The sequence below is a fragment of the Scardinius erythrophthalmus genome (genome assembly GCF_964197995.2).
Source record: "Scardinius erythrophthalmus genome assembly, chromosome: 7".
Lineage (NCBI taxonomy): Eukaryota > Metazoa > Chordata > Actinopteri > Cypriniformes > Leuciscidae > Scardinius > Scardinius erythrophthalmus.
In genome coordinates, this window is record NC_138227.1 from 17,833,072 (window position 1) to 17,857,724 (window position 24,653).

General features: G+C 38.6%; 1 protein-coding gene across 3 annotated transcripts in view; it reads left to right on the forward strand.

The window, feature by feature from the left end:
- Positions 1 to 24,653, forward strand: part of grik4 (glutamate receptor, ionotropic, kainate 4) — a gene marked incomplete at its 5' end in the record, with an annotated part of 195,774 nt that overhangs the window by 129,740 nt on the left and 41,381 nt on the right. For all 3 annotated transcript variants that reach the window (XM_081371082.1, XM_081371080.1, XM_081371081.1), the window contains one exon: positions 17,326 to 17,433. In XM_081371082.1, the coding sequence (XP_081227208.1) occupies positions 17,326 to 17,433 (108 nt within the window). The remainder of the gene's footprint in view (positions 1 to 17,325; positions 17,434 to 24,653) is intronic.

The following is a 24,653-nucleotide window of genomic DNA, read 5'->3' on the forward strand; positions in this document are numbered from 1 at the left end:
ATGTTGGAAAGTTCATTTTAATTAAAAGCTTTAAGGCTTTTCATTTGTATGTTTTCAAGACAGCAGAGAGACTAACAAGTTAGTAACATGAATAATGTTAGAATGATGACACTAATAATAGACTGACAACATCTGATATGACAGAAGATACTGAATCAGGCAACGCGTTTTTCTCAAGCGCAATTTTATCTTAACTGTGTCTGACAGACGTCAACAACTAGAGTCAACAACTTTCACGCACGCCTTTCAAAATATAAAGACTTGCAACAGTTAGAAACGTTTTATTGTTATGGTTGTTGTTGTTCCTTGGACTACACACTCCATGACCCACTCAAAACGGTCTTGCGACCTAGCAGTTGAGAAACACTGATTTAAATCATCAAATCGAATTTGTCTGAAAGAACTGAATCACTTTGATTATTACTTCAATTTGTTTGGCTCTAAAGCTGTGTGTAGAGAACATTTTGGCAATTTTGTCGCATATTTAATGAAATATTGCACTTAATAAAGATAATGGACAAGACTTATATGCACAGGTCAGCTGAATGAACTGATTGTGTCTGATTATTGTAAAACTGTATTCGCCATACAGTGAAAAACATTAACATAGCACTTTGCAGTGCTTTACTGCTTTTTGCTTGAAAGGTTAGCTTGCTACAGTTTACATTTTTAAGAAACCAAGCACTGTCATGCTTTTGATGAATGTAACTGGTAGCACTGCTAATCTTAGTTTAGTTTCTCCCCAACGCTGATACACACTCACAGCAGGTTGTTTTAACATACACACAGCTATTTGAATTCGATTATGTTCGCCTGGCTCTGTTAGCTTGCTCTTCCTTTTAACTGATTTATTTTTTTTATCCTCCCAGCACGAGACCTCATTTATTAGGCCCGTCTGTGTCTTATGTGTGTGTTTATCAGAGTGGCTGAAGACAACAGTAGTCGCTAAGCTCTGTCAAGTTTGCACCCCACGTAGAACATTGGAGAGGAGTCAACACTTCCAGACACACGCTGGGAGTTAAACTATGAATTCGCTCCTTGTCTTGAAAGATATCATGCCATACCAGCTGGTTTGGCAACAGCCTTGCAAATCAGCTTAAGAGCCGTCGATTTAGACCATAAGGCACAAGTTCCTCACATTTTAAAGCATTTAAAGAGCTTCTTAGGGTGACATTTTTATTTCCAAAGTACCCATTTCTCACATACTATACAGTTTGGTGCCAATATAAAAACATGTTTCTGACAGAATTTGGAGAAATGGAAGTTGAGGAGCATTTTGAGGACTTCAGCATTATCTCAGATAGAAATCATGAATTACCCGTTTATGTCTTCATCCGAGCGGCAATAAAACTGTCACAGCAGCCATAACATTCCTTTGTAATGTACGCAATTTGTGTCAGTGCGTGAGCCTGCCTGGGGAGAGCAATAACATGTGATGAAATATGAAGGAGAGGGCTTGCGAAGGCCGAATGATCAAAACTCTAGTACTGTAGGAGGTAAACGAATGAGAGGTATTTGTGAGTAAAAACACATGTGATGTCAGGTCTCTTAAAGGCCCCGATTTACTTCAAGCGAAATTGAAGAACGAACTAGTGTGATGTAATTTCAAACAAAATAAAGAAGTTTGTCTGGAATTGGTTTCTGGAGTTCAAAAGCGAAAATTTCGGAAAACTACAATTGGTCCATGGTGGTTATGTAATAGGTAGGTGTGCTCTGAGACTACACAATCTTTGACGTGGAAATCTTTTCCAGTTAATATCTTCTGTTCAGTCCATTGAGGTCAGACTCAAGTAAAAACATGAACACGCTGGGCCCTATTTTAACCATCTGAAATGCAAGTGTCAAGCGCAAAGCGCAAGTAACTTTGTGGGCGGGTCTTGGGCGCTGTTGCTATTTTCCCGGCGGGATAAATTACTCATGCGCCCGGCGCAAATCTAAAAGGGGTTGGTCTGAAGTAGCTTCATTATTCATAGGTGTGGTTTGGGCGTAACGTGAAATAAACCAATCAGGGGTGCGTTTCCCGAAAGCATCGTTGGCCAATTATGGTCGCAAGTTCATCGCAATGTCCATTGGACTCTATTGGTAATGACGGAACTTGCGACCATAGTTGGCCAACGATGCTTTCGGGAAACGCACCCCAGAGCGTCATCTCACATTCCCTTTAAGAGCAGACGCGCTTTTTCCATGGCGGATTGCTATTGTAACGGCGGATTTGCCAGGTGTGCGCCAGGAGCGGTTCACAGCCAAGGAGAGCAACGCTCTCGTCACGGCCGTAAAAGAGAGAAGTTACATTGAAATGGAGAAACCTACCCAAATTAACTTCGGTTAAACAGGCGTATAATAAATTGAGTAAATGTGTAAGCTAGATGTATGCTTTTATAATAAATTGTCTATCTGTCTATCTATCTATCTATCTATCTATCTATCTATCTATCTATCTATCTATCTATCTATCTATCTATCTATCTATCTATCTGTCTATCTATCTACATATCTATCTATCGTTCGTAGTATTGTATGATTTGCAAAAATGAAAACTGCTGCTTCTGTGTAGATGAGAGAATCAAAGTGTATGCGCGTTGTGCACACGCTACATTGAAGCATGCGCCCTTAAAATAGCATATGAATAACATGCGCAACGCGCCACTGACTTTAAAGTATTTTTTTCCTGGTTAGTGGCGCAATTGTTTTCTAAACCTGCAAAATAGCATGAAGGAACGTTTGCGCCGGAACACGCCTCCTCTTTGCGCTGAACCGCCCTGGGGAGCGCAAGTGTATTTCCTAACTTACCGACGTGCGTCTGTGGAGGGAAAAGTCCGCTTTGCGTGGGTGCAAAATAGGAATGATACATGCGTTGGTGTACAAAGTCAATTGCGCTGGGTGCAAGATAGGGCCCGCTGTGTGTTTATAGTAGAAATTGAAGTTGTACTTCTAATTAAAACCTACATTAACACTGTTTTTCATATTTAACTCTTTCCCCGCCATTGACGTAAATTTTCGTCATTTGTGAGAAAACACCTCCCCGCCATTGACGGAATTTTCTGGTTTTCTGTGTTTGCACTGTTATACGGTAGGGGCGCTATGACACATCTTCTGAAAGAGTACCGAATCTCCTGATCAAAACACACACTCTCAGAAAAAGAGGTAAAAAAGCTGTCACTGGGACAGTACCCTTCAAAAGGGTACTAATATGTACCATTTAGGTACTAATATGTACACTTTTGGTACCAATATGTACCTTTGAGGGACTGATATGCACTCTTTAGGTACAAAGGTGTACCTTTTGAAAAGGTATTGCCACAGTGACAGCTTTTGTACCTTTTTTTCTGAGAGTGCACAAGAAGATGCAAAAACAAGCAATATCAAATGTCATATCAAAGCTATAGGACTGTGCAAGCTTTGGGGATGTTGATGGACTCGATCTACTCCATCTATGTTTTAATCATCGTTCTGAATCTAATCTGGATGTATTCTTTGACAAAAATGTGATTTTCTCAGCTTTTTGCTCAATATATATATATATATATATATATACATATATATATATATATTTTTTTTAAGTTTGCCCACATTCAAGTGTTGATAAAAAAAACAATGCATGAAGCTAGAATAAAACAGATTTTTTTTTTCTGTTCTTTCTTTTGATATATTGCATGTTCAAGAATTTAATACTGTAAAGTGGCTTGCTTTAATTAGGGCTTGCATAGACTAGTCGAGTAGTCGATAGATTGACTACTTCAACCACTAGTCGACGCTGTCGGAAACAATCGACTACTCGAGCGTCCATTAACCATAAATGAATTAAAAATGTCGAACGTCACCAACAGACACCACACGTCAGATGTGTGGAAGTATTTCATCAAGGATGACAAAAATATTGTAATTGGCCAACTCTGCAAGAGGCCGTTCACATATTGCGTCTAAAAACGTGTGGAAAGCGTGGCCGTGCCGCTGTCTCCTACAAGCGCTTGCGCTCCCATGGTGTCTGTCGTTGCTATGCAACCATGAACTGCGCTCTCCATGATGACAACGAAGAAGTATCAGGAAAGGATTAATTGATTTCTAGCCCTTGCATTAGCTTTACTACTAGATATATTTCTGGAGATGAGAAGGAAAAACCCGCCCTGTACAGCTACGATCAGCTGTTCGGCCGAGCTTTCGATGATGTTACGGAAAGGCCGAAGCTGATTTGTTTTTGTCACATGACCTGCGGTGCGCTTGAGGCATTCTGAAAAGTTGAGATGTTTTCATCTCGCCGCGGCATTGGCGCGCCTGGAAAAACTAGCGCACCACGTTGCTTCCATTATGAGCGCGCTCGCCGCCCGCCTACATTTGAAATAACGAACTTGAGCGCGAAAAAGACGCGATATGTGACGGCCCCTAGAAGCAGAGGTCTGAAATGAAAGGCAAGAACGGCTATTTATTTGGCTTTAGACTGTTACATGAAAATTTAAAAATGAAATGTCATAATTATAATGTTTTGAGAGTTTACTTATGTAATTGTTGCATTAGGCTATGAATTAATAAATGTTTATTGATAAGATCTAGCTATTTCATGTCTTTTCATTTACAGTAGCATGAACCACGAGTAGTCGAGTAACTCGAGTATTGTTTTGATAAGAAATCGACTAGCAGAAATCAGTAGTCATGCAACCCCTAGCTTTAATGCAGTCTATTTTACAAAGTGGTTTATAAATAAACGTGATTTGAGATTATGATCAGATGCTTTCTTAACTGCTGTTTTCTCACTATTGTTGTTCACATATTTACATATTCCTCTAAACGCTACACCCAGCAATGTGGGCGACGTCGGGATGTTCACTAACAGTATATTGCTGCAAGGGTATTTCAAACTTCTTTTTACCCCTAAGCAAATAACATAAAAGAACTTCACCTTGAGTATATAAGAGTATATAAGGGCATTCAGAGTGTGTTTTTTCTCTTTGAGCTTTTACCTGGTCCATCATCTGGCCTACGAATCATCCTCTGACCTTGTTTTTATGGCTAATTGCTCAACACAGGCTACATTTTTAACACTGCAGATGCTGTGTTCTGCTCCTGAGAAAATGAAGAGTGAAAGAAAAACAGATAAAGAGAGATGAGAGTCTGAAAAAGTCCAGAGGTCATGAGAGCCAGTAACTACGCTTACTTGAAAAGAAGCTGGAGAGGCACGCAAGACTTGTCTGCTTTTAGCAATGGACATTAAAGCCAATATGTTTGTATTCAGTGAGTGTTTTGGGTAATTAAAGTGAGGGGGGTTGTGTGAACGTGGTCTTTCAGAGGACAGATAAAGACTGTTTGATTGTAGACCACAGGGGAGTCCTTTATGTGTCTTTGCTTTTCTGTGTGGACTTAGTCTTGACTGTATAGATTGGAGGGATAAATCAAAAGTAGTACGAGAAGCTACTTTGTCCAATTAAGTACAGTTCTTTTATATTGTTAAAGTTTCCAGAAACAAAAAATGTTGGGAAATTTTACATTTATTCATTTAGTCGCTTTTATCCTAATCAACTTTTGAGGAATGCAAACAAGCGATCATCTAAAGCAGGGGTGCCCAATCCTGCTCCTGCCGATCGACTGTCCTGCACAGTTCATCTCCAACCCTAATCAAACACACCTGAACCAATTAACGTATTCAGGATCACTTGAAAATTAAAGGCAGGTGTGTTTGATTAGGGTTGGAGATGAACTGTGCAGGACTGTCGATCGCCGGGAGCAGAATTGGGCACCCCTGATCTAAAGAGTCAATACGAGAAATGCTATTAATACATAGTTTCAGAATACCATCCTTCAGGATAGTAAAAGGTAGAATAGGAAGGAATTAAGGATTAGTGAGAGCATTGGTGAATGAATAGTAAAAACATTTTTTTTAATTCAGCAGGCTGCAGTTAAGTCCTCATGAAGAGAGGATTTTCAGCTGTTTCTTGAAAATTGTCAGGGATTTGGCTCTCCGGAGAGGGTTGGGAGGACATTCCACCAGCAAGGAACAGTGAACGAAAATGTTCTTGAGAGTGATTTTATGCCTTTCGGAGGCTCTTTGAGGGCACGTAAACTTGTAAGAGAGAGGGTAGGTAGGAGGGTGCGTAGCCCGTGGTCAGCCTGTTCCATTTTCTACTCTCTCTCTTAACTTATTGTTGTTGTCCTAACCAGCTGCAAAGGCAACAAACGACAGGGGATTCTATTCTATTCTTATCTTAGGGCGTTTTTCCACTGGGTTCGTTTGCTGCAGTCCGAACCCGAGTGCGCTAGTTCCCGGCGCCCCCCGCAGCGTTGGTCTGGTTTCACACTCAATTAGTTGTATCGAACCCAGGTGCGTTTGCAGTGATCTTACGTCATCGCAAACGCACACGGAAAACACATGGAGAATACAACTCGACTGAGCATAGCTGTAATTTGTCGGGTTTTTTTGGTGCTGCACAACATAGTGAGAGACAACTACGTTTATGTGCATTACATGGTGTAATTCAGCACATATCCAGGGAACGCCGTGTTTCTGCTGCTCGTAGAAGATTTTTTTGAATGAGGAATGTTTTTTGAATGAGATTTGTATGAATTTGAATGAGGCACCTCACCTCTTCAGTGTCCCACAATGTTTCCCTGCCACTCATTTAAAAAATAAAAACATGACTGTGATAGCCTTTAAAGGAGAACTTGGTAGCTTTTTTAACTTAATAAAACTGTCTAGAAATCATTTGGATGGTTAAACAACCTGTTCTGGTGATATTGGTGACTTTCCCCGCTCCCCCCAGCGTTCCCAGGCGGAAAACCAACCTTGCAACTTGTTCACTACCGTCCCGGCAAGATAGAAATTGGAAGTCTCGTGAGAAGCGAAAGCGAGAACGAGAACGAGCGCGAAACACAAATTGCTTTACGGCAATTCGACATAAACACACACGCATTTATGATGTATTACCAGATTACCCACCTCAGTAGACATAGCTCCACGCGATACAGTTGGCTTGCTCCGATCAAAACAAACGCACATGAGCAGCGGTAGAGAGGGGGAGGAGGCTGCCGCAAGTGAGTTTTTTACGACTGTGTTGTGAAATATACGCCCCACCACAGCTGTAGGGGGAGCTCGTGGGGAAAACATGCGACAACAAAAGGGAAAATCAGCGAAGAAGTGACTAGAGTTCGCTAGAGTTGCCGAGTTCTCCTTTAAGATTGGTCTGATTTCTTCAAGCGTTCGCTATGTTTTTTTTTTATATGCGTATCTTCAAGCGTTTACTATGTTTACTATGGTAACGGTTAGCGCGCATAGTCTTTTGCATCACAAACAGAAGGCATTCAAACATGAACGCGATTTAAATTATTTTATTTTGGTTGTCTTGTGTGAGGAAACAATGATATCGACAGTGATACGCATGCGCGGGATACTATACTTCCTGAACAAGCGCGCACCCGAGTCCGTGTTGCTTGCACATTAACGCGAACCACACCACGGTTCGGGAGCAACCGAGCTCAGACCACCTCCTCCAGGTAGTCTCGGGTTCGGTACTCTAGTGCGCACCCGGGTCCGATGACAGCGTTCACATTAGCGATTTTTCATGCGAACCGTTCCCCGGTCCGCACTAAACTGCCAGTGTGAAAGCGCCCTTATACATATCTTATTCCATTGTGCATGAGAGAGGGAGTCTGCCCACATGCTGTTCTGATTGGCTGTGATTTGTCATTGATTTTGTCACATCTTGTAGCCCTGTCATGTCTGGTGTGGACAGACAATTTGCTTGTCACTGGAATCTTGTCACATCAAGTCTGGTTATGACACAATGTTAGATCTAAACAGGTTTTTTTTTTGCTTCTGCACCTTTAATATGTCTTGAAAAATGATGCTTGTTATGATTGGCTAATCATTTTGTATGTAAAATGCTGTAGTAAGATGTGATATTGCCATCCTATTAAGTGCTGATGGTTGTGAAATTGATAGCATGACACATTTGTGCGTCTATATAGATGCAGGATTGGTTTTCAGGACATATTTTAATTTTACTAACTTCCTTCTTTTAACTTAATCTCTTTTCTCAGCTTTAGTCTTAAAATGACTGTAAATGTACTTTTCTGTTTTTACTACCCCATACAAATCATCCAAAACCGATATAAATCCAATTTACTACATATAAATTATCCCAAAGGCATTACATAGTCCTCTCCCTCTCTTTTCATGGGTAAAATCTAATATGCATTAAAGAACTCTATGAAATTCTAGTTCAATAACTCTTAAATGAACTGTATTATAATCAAGGCCATGACACCGACATGCAGCATCTTTACAGTATAAAGAGTGCTCTGGGTGACAAAAACGCGTTAATCCGTTGTCGCTCCGAGAAGTTGTAAAGCAAATCTTTTTTATCTTCTAGGCTGTCTTCTCACTGACTAACGTCAACTTGAGCCACGTGGAGAACCTGATGTACAGGTTAAAGGCTAGACATAAGTGTAAATTCAAAGCTTTTTTCAAGGACTGTTTTGTAGTTATTTTTCAAAGCAATCTTAAAGTAAATTACATTGTAATCTGAAATGCATAGTCTGTAAAAAATCGAAGGAAAATTACTGACATGGCCAATTCAGGCGGGATTAAAAATGACAAAAAGCGCTGGTAATTATTACATCACCCCACCTCTGAGAAGGGCTTACGTTTCCATAAATGGGCAACGTGGTATGAAGAGGGAGCTTTGCTTTATGAATGTCAGAGTATCTCTATATAGTGCAGTGAAAAGAGCAAGGAAAATCCTGTTTTCTCCTATGCCCTTCAAGGATATATTGAGACATAAGTCGAGTCTGTTTTTGCATTTTCTGGATCCTCCTGGTAGAGCAGCTAAGTATCACATGTGCTGGGTACATTTTTTTTTTTTTTTTTTATAGATATAGATAGATAGATAGATAGATAGATAGATAGATAGATAGATAGATATACACATACATATATATATTCATTTTTAATATTATTTGATTTATTAATTTTCCTTTTTTACGTTAATTTTATGAATTGATTTATATATTTTATTTTGTAAATTATTACTATTCATTACCATTACTGACACCTTATCTTATTTTTTTAATACTTTTAATTAAAATAAAATTATCATCTAATTATCATTTAATACTTTTTTTCTGTTTCTTTCTTTACTTGTAACTGGTTTTATATAACATTTTTTTTTTACTTTTTTTATATATATATATTTGTTTTGTATAATATTGTTGTTATTATATTTGTACACCTTTTAAAATGTTTTGTTATTATTAATACTTTTTTCTTTTCTTTACTTGTCACTGCTTTTGTTGTGTGTATTGATGCCTTGCCAATATTGTACATATAACAATCATGCTGATAAAGTGCTTTGAAATTGATTTCTCCATTCGCCATTACCCATGCACAGCCAGTCAGGACCTTTATTGAGTTGGAGGAGGAAAGAGCTAAAGTAGAGATAGAGGATGAATGAGGAATGATAAAAAGGCAGTATGCAGGATTTGGTCCCAGCATATCTTCCCTCCTCTCTTTTCAGTGTTAGTATCCGGACAGTGTGAGCTTCTTCTGAGCATTGTTAAGTATGTGTGGGGGGGCGTCTGTAGAAAGCTTTGATGTGAGCTGTGCTTTGGGTGGAGCTTGACGGGCTCTGATCTCCAGTGTCTCCTCATTATGGCAGTGGCCCTGCAGCAAGCGGATAATGTCAAATAATGAATGTTGAAATTGGCTCAGCTATTTGGGAATAACAAGAAATGTTTTTCTTTTGGTGGTTATGTGCTGCAAATTGAAATTTTGATTGTAGTAAAAGGTCAGATTTTGAAAGGGAGTATACCCGCCTGACCTTTCCATCCAGCTTTTAACTCTTTATATGTCGGCGTATGTTTCCCGCTAATGACTGCAGGTGTGACATTCTCCTCGTTCAACATGAGAGGAGGGAATTCTGGCCTCTGAATAAACGGCATTGGACAGCCATCAAACGAGGCGATGTGGACTTGTTTTTGAGTTGCGGGTCGCAGGGTCACCCGGTTTGTGAAGAACACTCACAGATTGGTGCGATGACACTTTGTAGTGTGGCAGCTTGGCAGAGCTCCACACAAAGATTGTGTCATTCAACCACTGTATACACCCACTTCACGTTCAAACACATTTCTGAGACCCTGGACTCATACACTGATAGTTTGATAGCAGGTTGACAAGTCACACACAGATACAGTTCCCTTTTTGTCCTTGTTCTCCATTCGAGAACTGACTGAATGGTTTTGGCAGCACACAATAGGCATTCATGTTATCTTTGGAGCTGCAGTGCTTTCTAAGGTTTATCCGTCGCCCCTTCTTCCTCTCCTCCGTCTTTCCCACACTACTGTATTGATCTGTGTCGACTTATTCATGCCTCCATTCACAGAATATACAGTACTAGACTCTGCCTGCCTGTTCCAGCCACCCCACTGGTTTCCATTATTGGGCAGATTTATAGCGAAGCAGAATAGGAAAAGTAAAAAAAAGAGAGAGAGAGAGAGAGAGAGATGAGATGAGAGACAGATAAAGCGTGAAGGAGTTTGTCGGCACAGCTGAGGTGATAATTGCATGTGTAGAAGCCAGGTATAGAGCTCTATGATTATTGCTGACAATCACTAACCTGACATTATCAGAAAGCTAAAACGCATTCAGGGTTGTACATTTGTACTTCTTCTTTACTTTTATCCTCTGCAACCTTCCACAGAACTTTCTTTTTAGCATTACAGTGGAAAAAACCTACAACACCTCTGCAGACTGACTGATGTTGAACTTGAGATGTCTGTCCCTGAGTACATTACAGGCTTTGATCAGGCATACAAGATGCTGTAAGTACCGTTTGTACAAGCAGTGGAGCTCAAATTTGACTTTGATATTGTGTACCTGTCAGCGGTAATTAATGACAAGCACTCAAAGCTCTTGATTAATCGCGACTCGTTTGAATGAACAGGATATGGGTCCTGCTCAGCCAGTTACTCCCATTTACCTTGGCTTGTTGCTCTCATTTTACACACTTAATTACCACAACTGCTCCCTTATAGCCTCTTAGGGACCCAGTGTAGAAAATGAGTCACTTGCTGGGCCTTTGTTGTGATTATTTATACCAAAGGCATGAAGCGGACTAAAGACCTTTAAGGGTATTAAACTGTGCAATCAATTCACCTTTAAATCAGAGGGAATCATGGTCAAACGCTCAAATGGTGCCACTGAACTTTAGGCCGTTTTCATTAGATTCTCTTGGGAAAAGCATGCTTTTTTTGCACAAGTACTATCTCTCATACTTAAGGAGTAAAGTATACTACTTTAAAGGCCCGTTTACACCAAGAACGATATTGATAATAATAAAACTAATCATTTTTATTTATATAGCACCTTTCCATTGCTCAAGGACGCTTTACAATGTAGATTCAATAAAGAAAACATAGTACCAGTAGTGTAGACAAAGATGGCAGACAATAGTACAAGAAATAGTAATAGAATATTATAGGTGGTAGATACGAACAAAGAAAATACAAAGCCATAGAAAGGGTGTCACATAGCAAAATTGATTTAATCACATAAACAAAATACAGAATATTACATACAGTAGGAATGATAACATTTAGAAAACAAATAGGTTGTAAAATGCGATTTGAAGTCAGAAATATTATTAAACAAACAAAGTTAAACTATATTAGCCGCTATGGATGGTAATTTTCTGTTAATTACAAGCATGTGCTGCAGTTATGTCGTCTGCCGCCTTAAACGCTTAAGATCTTTAAAGTCAGATGGATTACGATTGGCTGTCAATGTTTTTTTTTATCACTCATCAGCTGGAAAAATCATTCTGAAAGTGTGCGTGCATGCGTGCTTTTGTATCTGCTCTAGTTTGCCACTCTGGGCATGTTTTGTTCTTCATGTTTGTCAGAGCTGTTTGTGTTGAGTAGATGGCTACTCTCAGAGCAGTTCCTCCCTATTGGACGATATCCAGACTCTCTTCTGCCCACAGCTTTACTGCACAGTCCCTCACTGTCCCTGACTGCACTCACTGCCTACACATCCTCCTCCTCTCTTTGCTTAATGTCTCTCCTAATAAATCCTAATTGTTGTTGAAATCGCACCCTCTCTCAGTTGAAATTGTTTGGAGCTGTGGTTTCTTTTCAGCTCTGCTCCTCATCTCAGCCATGTGTTTCTTATTCCACAGAGCCATCAAGGCTGTTTGGCTGCCGCTGGATTTCATTTGTGAGAGTAAGGTTGTATTTCTACCACAGAGGCGAGGAAGGAACGAAATAGAAAGCAGGATCTTTTGATCATATTCTCAGAGGAAATCTTTGATTCCAGGTGTTCTTGCATTCTTACTTTCTCCTTTCTTCATCTCTTACAATGTTTACTGCAAAACTTTTTTTTTCCCTAATTCTATACACAAGATTAATTTACTTGCAAAACTGTTTATTATTATTATAATTATGACATTAAGACTTGTTTTCAAAAAATATATTAATTTCATTTTTATTATCTCATTGGCAAATTGGTATTTTTTAAAATTGATATTTTTATTGTTTTTACTTATTTATATATGTATTTGTTTTATTTTAAAGGTGAAATATCATGAAAATCTGACTTTTTCCATGTTTAAGTGCTATAATTGGTCCCAGGTGCATCTAGCAACCCAGAAAACGTGAAAAATGACAATCCAGTAACTTTGTTTTAGTAAGCCTTTCTCTGCAGGCATGTCAAAAAATAAGCCGATCAGATTTCGCTCCCCTTCTGACGTAGGAAGGGAATTTTATTATAATGTTACCGCCCCTTAATCTACACGTTTCCACCCACGGCGCCTTAAGTGACAACAGTGTAACCAGTTCTATCACAATGGCAAAAGTTCGAGCAAAGCATGTAATCTGTTCTGTCATTGGCTGCACAGACGAGCATGGAACAGTATTTAGAGCCCCAGATCAGATGATACAAGAGAGCAGTGGATTAACTTTATTTTCAACGGAAATCCCCAAGAAACAGATGAATCAATGTAACTCCACAACAAACATAAATGTATTCACTAACCATTCAGAAACGTCCAGGTGCGTCTAAAAGTTGCAACCTCTTCCTGAGTCTCTCCGTAAGGCTTCACTCCGCTATTGGTTATTTCTGAGATTTTGAATGAGTGAGATTATTTGCGTGTTTTGTTATTGTATCCGAAGCTCGTGTATAGGATCGACCGTCTTCTGAACGGAGGTGGGCAGCAGCAGCTCCTTTGCATTTAAAGGGACACACACAAAAACGGAGCATTTTTGCTCACACCCAAAAAGGGGGAAATTTGACAATCTTGTGAAAAGGGGCATAATATGTCACCTTTAATGTTACAGAATTTTGTTAGATTTATGCTTAACCCTTAAATGATACATATTTGGGTCTTTAGTATCCCGGATCTATATCTAACACGGATGGATCTCTACCTGTCGTGATAATATAAAACTCTCCTGATATTAGAGTAACGATTACAGAAGAATAAAATAAATCATATTTTGTTACCTTTTGGAGCTTAGAAGGGTTCAGTTTGAGCAGATGTTTTATACCACCATCACTGTCCTTGTCAGAGCTCATTTCCCATTACATTCAGCATCTGGCTCATATTCTCCATCTCAAGCATATTCTCAAAACTATCATTTTCAACATCTTCAAAATCAATATTTTGATTCAACTGAAATTCAACTGGAAAACAAGACAAAAGTAATAATTACGGGGTTTTTTTCGCAATGTGCTTTGAGAAACAGGTTTACAGTTGAAAGAATGTTGAGCTATTTACAAAAGGATTATCCTCAGCATTTTGGGAACTCATGAGGATCTCGAGCAGCTGATCTTCTTTGCAACATAAAAGTCAAGCTAGAGCAGATGTATTTTGCCCTTGATTTTTGGAATGTTTCATGCAAGGTGACCCATGCATGTAGGATCTGGGGAATTGTTCCTGGTTCTCTGGCTATAGTATCCATAAAGTCCTTAACTACACTACTAGGTTGTTTTTTGTTTCTATACATTCACTTTGTACAAATAAAAAACTTTCTCCCCTCTTTGTGGCCCTTGACACCTTGGTATCTCAGAGAGCAGGTAATTTTAGATCCAGTGCAGTGCTGCAGCATCCTCTCCTGTGTCTACAGAAACGCTGGGGATCAGGTAGCGAAGGGAAGATAAATAGAACAGCACCTCTGCAGAACACTTTAAGCAGGAGACCCAATGAACCATGCAGCTTCGTAATTATAATAAAAAATAAAAATTATGGGTTATTTGGGACTGCCATGTGTGTTGGGTGGAGACTCAGCCTCCCATTAAAGGCAGTGTGGCCCCCATATAGGCGGTCTAGCAGAGGGGTGCCAGCCAAAACCGGAATGATAATGAGGACATTGGCTCGCTTCAGAGAATTGGGGTGTAATTGAGTTAATGAATGCATTCTGTTGCATCTCTGATTGAGCGCATGTCCCTTCACCACTTCCTTTAAAGTGTTCCGTGTGTGTGTGTGTGTGTGTGTGTGTGTGTGTGTGTGTGTGTGTGTGTGTGTGTGTGTGTGTGTGTGTCGTAAGCTTTCTTCCGCATTCTCCTCCACCTGACATTGAGCCTTAAAGGAATAGTTCTTGCAGGAATTAAAATGGTCATTATTTTTTCCTCCATTTGTGTCGTTGTTTCTTACCTGTATGACTTTATTTCTTCTGTGGAACACAAACAAGTGATTTTTTTATTTACCATATCCTGGTCACTCTTTTTAATATGAAAGTAAATAGGAACTGGGAATGTTATGCTTCAGAATGACAAAAAATATATATTTTTTTTGGGGCTTTTTTGGCTTGGGGTAAAAATGCCACAAAAATGCCCCCAAATGAAATTGAACAAGTTTGTCGTAAAGGTTACACCATGCAATGAAAAGCTTACATTTGAAGAAATAAAAAGGAAAAAAAAGATACATCAATTAAAAAATCTAAATATCAAAAAAAAAAAAAAACTCAATTTTTTTTTAAATGTATGATAAAAAGTGAAATGTAAATCAAATACAGCATAAATAATTGCAATTACAATGCGATTGTGGCATTACATTTAGATTGGCTCAGTTTACATCCAATTTCGTTTTTTTTTTTTTTTTTTTTTTCTTTTTTTTTTGCAGCATTGAGCATTATAACCAATCACACATGTTTCTGTTGAGCTAATGAATGCAATGGCCAATCAGAGGCATTTAAATTAATCACTTCTGAAAACGCTGGAGATTTGTTTAGTGTGTACGCTCACTCTTACAAATTCTTATAAACAACAAATACAGATACAATGTAAGCAATATTTTCATTTTACAATGTAGAGAGCATCAGTGATTATAAAGGGTGTTTTGTTTTGTTTTTCAAACACAATTTCGAACTGGGAATAAATTATAATACACAAAGCTTGCAAAGATTGTTACCCATCACTAAAGAGATCCATGTCTTCAGTCTTGTGCAAGTTGTGCACTCTCGCTTGACTGAAGTCATCTATCGCTTTAATGATGGGGAACATTCATGGCTTGCTTTCTGTATATAATTTATTCCCAGTTTGAATATCTGTTTTGTTTTTCATGCTACCAAAATAACCCATGTTAAGTCTTGATTTTCAAATTCGTAAATGGTTGTTAGCTTGTTTTGTCTGTGCAGCCTACAAGAATATGACGTGCCATATCTGCTATTAATAGTCATCATGTGCCTCAACAAGTAAAGTCATAACATGATGATACATTTGCAAATCATTAGCTAATGATTAAAGCTCCAATATGTAAAAAAATTTGACCACAAGAGGGCGCAGTTTGCAACAATAACAAAGGCGAAGCTTGATGACGCTATGAAGGAGGTGACGATGGGAGATGTCGTTTTTAATGCGTTTTCACCATCTAGCGATGTATCTAAATGGAATTAATGAATCATGATCACGGATAAGGTAATTTATTCGTTTTTGTATTACCTGTATGTCTGATCGTATTATTTTATGTCAGCATAATTAATGAACTGCAAGGAACGTGAAATGTTATGCTATATTATCCCGTTACAACTTACAGCTATTTGTCATTAATTCATCTATTAAAATCATCTTTACTGTAACTATTACGTTACTTGTACAATAAAAATTTTTTTTTGATTTGCTTACCTGTCTATCAATACACTCACGAGAGCAGAGTCTCTGTCAAGTCCAAGATTGTCGCGCAGCTCTCTCCATCTCGAAAATGCCTGGCCGATATTTATCCGGGTTTTATTCCTCCGTTTGTCACACGGTCTGCGTGTATCCGAATATGGACGCTTTCGTTTTGTTGGCACTTCAATACTCGCCAAAGAGTAATCGTGATCCATAACAGCTATAACCATACAGTCTATGGCTATAATGCTATAACCACCACTTCCGTATTTGACCATGTGATATTCCGGTGTGGTGGAATATCACATGGTCCACACCGGAAAAAAAGGATAGTGCGGACATTGCGTCACTGAGAGGCGACATTTCTTTTCCGGGACGGACAGTTATTTAAAATCGGAATTTCTCTGAAATAAAAAATCTTTGGAGACTTTTGAGATACACAACTGGAGGAAATATATCACACTGTGCAAGTTATTTTCGGAAATTTTATTACAAAATTGTTACATATTGGAGCTTTAATTAAAGCAGACAATTCGAAGTTGAAGTACTTGATTTCAACCCATTAATTAACACATTAATATACACTATTAGTTAATAAAATATGTTATTAAGGAATTAATACATTATGACACATTTAATTAATAACAATTCATATATTACTTAATCTATTAATTATTTAGAATCTTTATTTGTTACTGATGCAGTAATCATTAATTAATGGTTTAGTTCTTCATGAGTCATATTATCTGTGCATTAGTTAAGCATGAACTAATGCATATTAGTGCACCCGTATTGTAAAGTGTTACCAAACTTTTTTATGTATTCTATTAATCAACATTAATAATCTTTATTACAATATCAAAAACAATAATCAAATTTGCCCTTGCAAAAGGTTAAAAAAAGCCAGTGTAAATCAAATATTGCCCATTAATGATAAAATAAAATTTTGTGCCTCACACAAAGTGTGAATCTATGGTTTCAGAAGACATGGAATATAATGCATGGGTCATATGGACTTATTTTGTGATACTTTCATTGGGCTTTTTGGTTATTTTGGGATCTTGGCAGTCTGACATCTCTTTCTGAAACAACTTGACGGTGAGTCAATTATGACAGAACTCTCACTTTGGGTGAACTATCCCTTTAAGGCTAAATGGTTGCTCTCTTTGTGTTATTGGATCTTCTACTACACACAGCTGGCTTGAAGGCTTAGTATAACTCTCAGTGTGTTTCTCCTACAGATCGGTCAGTGGCATTCAGAGCAGGGACTGTCTATGGAGAGGAAGCTTCCATCACCTAACGTGACAGACACGCTGTTCAACACCACTCTTACCATAACTACCATCCTGGTAAGTCCTGTTTTCCACTCTGGTTCACGTTCCTCAGTAGAGGACACACCCTAATGATTTAGCCAAGAGATTTACACACACCCTCTGGGAATGACATACAGTCTCTCTTTAGCTTCAAGAAAATGTCTGTCTATTCTCTAATCACCTCAGGGTTCAGCACTGATCTAAATAAAGACGCTTCTCCTCTGAGATGAGTGGAAACTAACAAGTATGTGGTTGATAGCATGTCCTGGAGCAGCAACCCCCAATTGAAGATGTAATCCGCTAGGCTGTTATCTGGGGGCAATTTTCTCATCTTCTCATACACTGTATAGTGATGAGAAAAAAGATGCTCTCCATAGCCTTTGGCTGGATGTTGCATATATGGCTGGGTCATCCCTCACTAGAAAAGAGAGAGAAATAAAGCGACTGAGAATGAGAGGTGAATAAAGCACTCGGAAAACCAACAAATAGGTGGTGTAAAGTGGCCTTGTTTAGTATAGATGGGGAAATCTTCTTAAGTCACAATTTATACCTGATGAATGATATGATAAGAACTGCTGAACTGCAGAAAAGAGCATAATCATGCTGTCCACCAGCAAAACTTCGCTAGTGGGATTGGTCACAGTCTCAGATCAAGTAGCAAACAATAACGATCCAGCAATATCAATCAACTTCCGATGGACAAAATCAAGTCCCTCCCTACATTTCGTCTTGTTCGAGAAGCCATTTCACTTGGATATACATCTCAATAGGGAAGAAAAGATGATCACAATTTTCGTTTCATGCCGACTTGAAGTACTCAGAATATTCCTTAGTTACAGTTTGTTTAAAAGTCTGGTGGGAACATCAGCACACCAGTGTAGCAAATTAGCTCTAAAGAAATATGAATAATCAATCATAACTTGTTATAATTGATTAAGAATATTTGGATCAGTTAATAGAATTAACTTCTATTTTGTATAAAAAATTATATTACAATCAATTAACCTGTTTGTGCTGTGAACACTCAGTGTCAAATGTTTATTTATTCTAAGAAATGTGCATTTCCGGGGTATGGGAAATGTCTTTCTTACTTTACAGTACTACTAAGAGCAAGTAGTCAAAATCTGCATGATTAGGGACTCCAGTATATATGAGCTTGAAACACGGACAACTCTACGTGTTACATGAACAAGAATTTTATTAACTAGACTAAACACTCAACTACTCTAACATACACATACATATATGCATACAGTTTACCAAGGGAAAGAGAGCTGAAGCAGAATACAGGAAAGCAAGAAGTTATAGCATTGAAATTCAGCAGATCAACAGCCTTGAGCAAACCATCAGTTTAGTTCTAACATGCCCTTCTTTAAAAGGGGTAAGGATACTTAATGTATCAAATAATGAGACTAAGTTTGATACTTGCATGTCTCGCCCATTTGAATTAAACTGTCCTGATTCAATTTGTTGAGGCTCCAGTTGATCTTTGCTGATGTGGTCTTGATGAGAGAGAACCAGTGTGAGTCAGAGGATCTTTGGTGAATGGAAAGACAAGGCCGCAGCCTGGCACAAGCTTGGGGGTCCTTAGAAAACTTCTAGTTCAGCATCATCTTCACATCAGAATTTCAGAAAGGAACTAAGAGAGTAAGAGCCTAAGAGAGTAAGAGACCAAAGAGGGCGTGATCTGGTGATCAGTGATTTTTAAAGCGTGAAGATGTCACACCCTCTGGAGGGTTGTGAGCCAAAAAGAAGTTGTTCCCTTTGGAGGGAATTTCTTTACGACCTTTTGTTCAAGCAGGCCTTTGAACATGTAATTTGATTGGGTGTTTAACTAAAGAATCTTCAAGATTCTTATAATACAAATGCGTCACAAAGTTAGCAAAATGTAATGTAAATTAACAAATGGGGAACGAAGATTGGAGTTTATAGAGACTAAACATGCTACCCATATGATTTTGGTTAACCATAGAATGCAAGTCTGAAACATTAATCCAAAGAGTTAAAAAGAGAAAATGAATACATAGGCCAAACCACATAAAAAGAAAATCATGAGATGAGAAAATTAGATACATGTATAACATTTCTCACGTGGTTATATATAGAATATAGGATTAAAAGGGTTTATTTCTCCTTCTCAGCAATTAAGTGAGAGTCACAAGTCTCTTCAAATTCCTTTTGGGGTCGTAAAAAGTCTTGTCAGTCTTGATGTGTCCTGTAACAGGACACCGGGTTCTGCCAGTGTGTTAGATTCATTTGGGATGTTAGTTTTGGGGGAAGTTTCATCGACCTTTGTTGGGAGAGTGAGTTTGCTGGACTATTCATTAAATATAATTAATAATTTGTGTGTGTCTGATTGGTCCAGATGCTACACCAGCATCCTACACAACATATGCTGGTGTTTTCAGCAGGTTTTTGAAAACAAACTGCCGTGCAGTGAGTGAAATAGAGATGATTATGTCAGGGAGGGTGTGCGTGGGTGTCTCAATAAAGGAACGAGTGGAATACAGGTGGAACTATTAGTTTCTCTCAGATCTTTTATTGTTAATGTGCTTGATGTAGCAGCTAGGAGAACTGGGGAAAAGTTTGCACCATGTGTTTATTACTCTTTAAAGATATTCAAAGACTTTGGCCACATTAAAGAGCCACCGAAGAGCAATTTCAGCTCTATCACGGCCCATTCATCACCGGCTGATTGCAAAGTCTGTTTTATCTCAGTAAACGCAGCACAGTTGAAAACATGCTGCAGAACTCAGCACCTGTGGACCATTCCACCACTGTTTTCATTACTGCTCTGAGCTTTCTGTCATTGCTGGAGTTACAGCACACACACAAACACACAGATTGAATTTTACCCTTGTGATATGGGCTAGATCTAACATTTTTGTAAGGATAGACAGTATATTAGAGCTGGTTCGCTTGCAGTGGTAAAGCTGTCTAAACTGAACAAACAGTTCTGTGGCTTTTTGTAGTTGCTCTTGATGTCTCTGGCATTATGTAATGTGCAGAGGGAGCCAGAGCTTCAGTGCTTTGATTGAGAACACAAAAAAACTCATGTTTGTTTGTAACATTTTTACATTGCTTTCATAACTCACAGACTTCTACAAATCTGTCTTTTGATTGAGTAATTATTCTTCCATTGATAGACTGGCCAATGGCCATTGGTAGACTTGGTAAAGACATAATATTAAATTTATATGATATAAAATGAACTCACTTTACCTCGCATATGCTAGAGAACTCCTCAGAATAATATTACTCATTTAATACCTATTAATAATGCTAAATAATTTCTGACCTTTATATAGCAATAATTCTTTTAGCTGTAAGAAATAATGGGCCCTATCTTGCACCCAGCGCAATTGACTTTGTACACCGACGCATGTATCATTCCTATTTTGCACCCACGCATAGCGGACTTTTCCCTCCACAGACGCACGTAGGTCGATTAAGAAGTGAACTTAGCTCCCGGGGGCGGTTCAGCGCAAAGAGGAGGCGTGTTCCGGTGCAAACGTTCCCTGGTGCTGTTTTGCAGGTTTAGAAAACAATTCAGCCACTGACCAGGAAAAACCTAGTCTAAAGTCAGTGGCGCATTGCGCATGTTATTCATATGCTATTTTAAGGGCACATGCTTGGCCATAATCAATGTAGCGTGTGCACAACGCGCATACTTTGCTTATCTCATCTACACACAGACGCAGCAGTTCTCATTTTTAGAAAACCATACATTATGACAAGGAAAAATATTAACACACGAGGGAAATCATTGTTGTGTCCATGAACATATGAAAAAATAGGCATAAATCTAGCTTACACAATTACCCAAATTTTTATACGCCTGTTTAACCGAAGCTAATTTGGGTGGGTTTCTCACATCCCCATACAATGTCACTTCTCTGTCTTTTACGGCCCTGACGAGAACGTCGGTCTCCTCGGCTGTGAACCGCTCCTGGCAAATCCGCCTTTATAATTGCAATCCGCTATGGAACAAGCGCACCTGCTCTTAAAGGGAATGTGAGATGTTGCTCTGATTGGTTTATTTCACGTTACGCCCAGACCACACCTATGAATAATGAAGCTACTTCAGACCAACCCATTTTAGATTTGCATCGGGCGCAAGAGTCATTTATCCCGCCGGTATAATAGCAACAGCGCCCAAGACCCGCCCACAAAGTTACTTGCGTTTCGCGCTTGATACTTGTGTTTCAGATCGTTAAAATAGGGCCCAATGTGTGTTTAAATGGGTCATGAATTATTTTATAATGTTGAAGTCCACTTTTAATGTTAGTAGGATTATTACATTAAAAACGGCCTTAATTTATAAAAATAAAAACCCATTTTGTAGGCTGACTTTAGCTCGCTGTTTATATATATTATTCTTTTTATACTAAGTATAAATAAGTTCCTATGACTAGGAACATGAAATTGTCCAGCTATGACTTCTTGTTTCACAGGAGTTTAAAAATGAGTAAACACAAAGGCCAAATTCCCTTAATCATCCATCACAATGAGTAAAACCAAAGAATATAGTTCTGATGTACATCAAAAGATTGTTGAGCATCACAAAATAGAAAGTGGCTGTAAGAAAATTGCTAAAGAATTGAAAATCCCCATTTTGACCATTAGGGCAATCAGGTTGATTGGACCATCAGTTCCAATCAACTAAAGATGTTACGAATCTGCCAGGAAGAGGATGTGTGTCTATATTGTCTTAATGCATGGTGAGGAGGAAAGATTGAGTGGCCAAAGACTATTCAAGGATCACAGATGGAGAATTAGTTGGGGTCTTGGGGTCAGAAGCCTACCAAAAAAATAAAACAACCCCAACATCTCCACATGTTGTTTGGGAGGGTTTCAAGAAAATTTATCCTCGCTCATCCAAAAACAAGCTCCAGCATATTCAGTTGTCAGACACGACTGGAACTTCAAACGGCACAGGGTTCTGTGGTCAGCTTTTTTGCAGTAAACACGCTAGATGGGTTTGGTGCACACAAGGATAAAAAGTACCCCATGTGTACAATTTAATATACCGTTGGATCTTTAATGTTGTGGGCATATTTTTCTGCTGGAGGTCCTGGACATCTTGTTCAGATACATGGCATCATGGATTCTATCAAATATCAACAGATAAAAAATCTAAACCTGACGGCTTCTGCTAGAAATCTTATAATGGGCCGTGGTTGGATCTTCCATCAGGACAACGATCCAAAGCAAACATCAAAATCAACACAAAAATGTGTTTCGAAGCACAAAATGAAGCTTCTGCCATGACCGTCACAGTTCCCTGACCTGATGAGTGGAGTGAACTGAAGAGAAGAAGCGCCAACATGGATCTGGGAATCTGAAGGATCTAGAGAGATTCTGTATGAAGGAATGGTCTCTGATCTCTTGTCAGGTGATCTCCAAACTCATCTGGCATTATGAGAAAACTCAGAGCTGTTATCTTGGCAAAAAGAGATTGTCCCGTACTTGCTCTGCCGCAGCAGCAGCAGCAGCAATAAAAGCAGCAGCAGCAGCGTAGCAGATCTATTCCACCAAGACCAAACATACAACATTGTCATGCCCATTACCATGCCAATCACTCCGAGAGTTGTCATGACAGAAATATGTATGTATATTAGGGCTGGGCGATAAAACGATAACGATAATTATCGCGATATAATTTTTCTCGATAAAACGATATCAAGAGTTCGATAAATGTTCGATAATGTTTATGCGCCAACAGCGGAACAAAACTCATTTGAACCGCGCGCCACACGGACCGTTTATCCGCTCGGCACAAAGTCCAAACGGCGGCGCAGTGCGAGTTCACTAGAGCCGATCATAGACAGTATACAAACTGAGCCGATGCGTTTACTCTGATCGCTCTCGTCACGAGATCCAGTGAGAAGCGCTTGAATTCAGCGAAAAACACAATGTCTCCGTGATTTAAACCAGTTTAAAGGCAGATGAAACAGCGCTGACAAACAGGAGAAACACTGTGCGCAACAATACAGTCAGAAGGCTTTTCCGGCTACAAATTCCCATCATTTACCATGGATTTACTGTGACGTTAGCCTAGTAATATTAACCGCACCATGAAATGTGGGATATACATATTGAATTGTATTATATTATTAATGTAGACGATGTATTAAAGGACTGATGGAATAATTACAGTATTTAATCATGTATTTAGGCTACTGTTTTTCATTCAAATACCATAGAAACCATAAAGTTACATTTTGCCATGATAGTGAGGTTATCATGATCTAAATGCATGATACTGGATGACCAATGGTTAAGTTTAATAAAACTCAAACAGTCAGAATATTACATTTTACCAAATAAAAATTAGCACATGCAGAAACTAAGAAATTAATTGTCCAATAAAGATATTTATTTTGTAAAGGAAAAATGACAAATGTTGAATGTTCTACCTCAGATTTGTGAAATGTTCACCAGTTTGGCAAGTGTTTGTCCTGATATGTTCTGACAATAAAGAGTAGTTTAAAACCACAATTAACGCTCTGGTTTCTACAACTTTCACTTAGGAGCAAAAATCTGCCTTTAAACTTGAAATAAATAAAGATTTGACTTTTATCGTGATAATTATCGATATCGACTGATATAAAAAAATTATCGTGATATTTTTTTTTGGCCATATCGCCCAGCCCTAATGTATATATATATATATATAGATAGATTGATAGATAGATAGATATAGATATAGAGATATAGATATAGATATAGATATATATATAGATAGATTAGATAGACGTATCATTATAATTTTAAAATAATTATAAATGTTTTCTATAATTATTCTCACAAAGTGAAACAATCGCACTCCTTTTCTCTAGCAGAGAGAACTCTACTAAGCACATGCTGAGCGCTAGCTTGTCTGGGATTGAATACATTTAGTGTGTTACAATTGGCCACAGTTTCCCCTGTAGTTGTAATTGGTTCAAAAACTTTGGTGTGTTGCCAACCAGTGGGTACTGGGGCCAGAGGTGAACTCACAGTTGCACCACTTTGGCTTGTGGTAATTCAGATGCTTTTTTTTCACATAACTCCCGCCGCACATCTCAACCATTAGCTGATACTAAATTAGCTGGTATATAGGTTTTACTCTGTGTACCTGACACAGTTAATGCCTGATTTGCATAATTCCCTTAAACAACACAGACGGTGTGTGCAAATATAGGAGGCTGTTATTGTTTTATTTGTGTTTAATATTTTTTCAACCTTTGTTTGCTGTCATTTGATGCGGATTT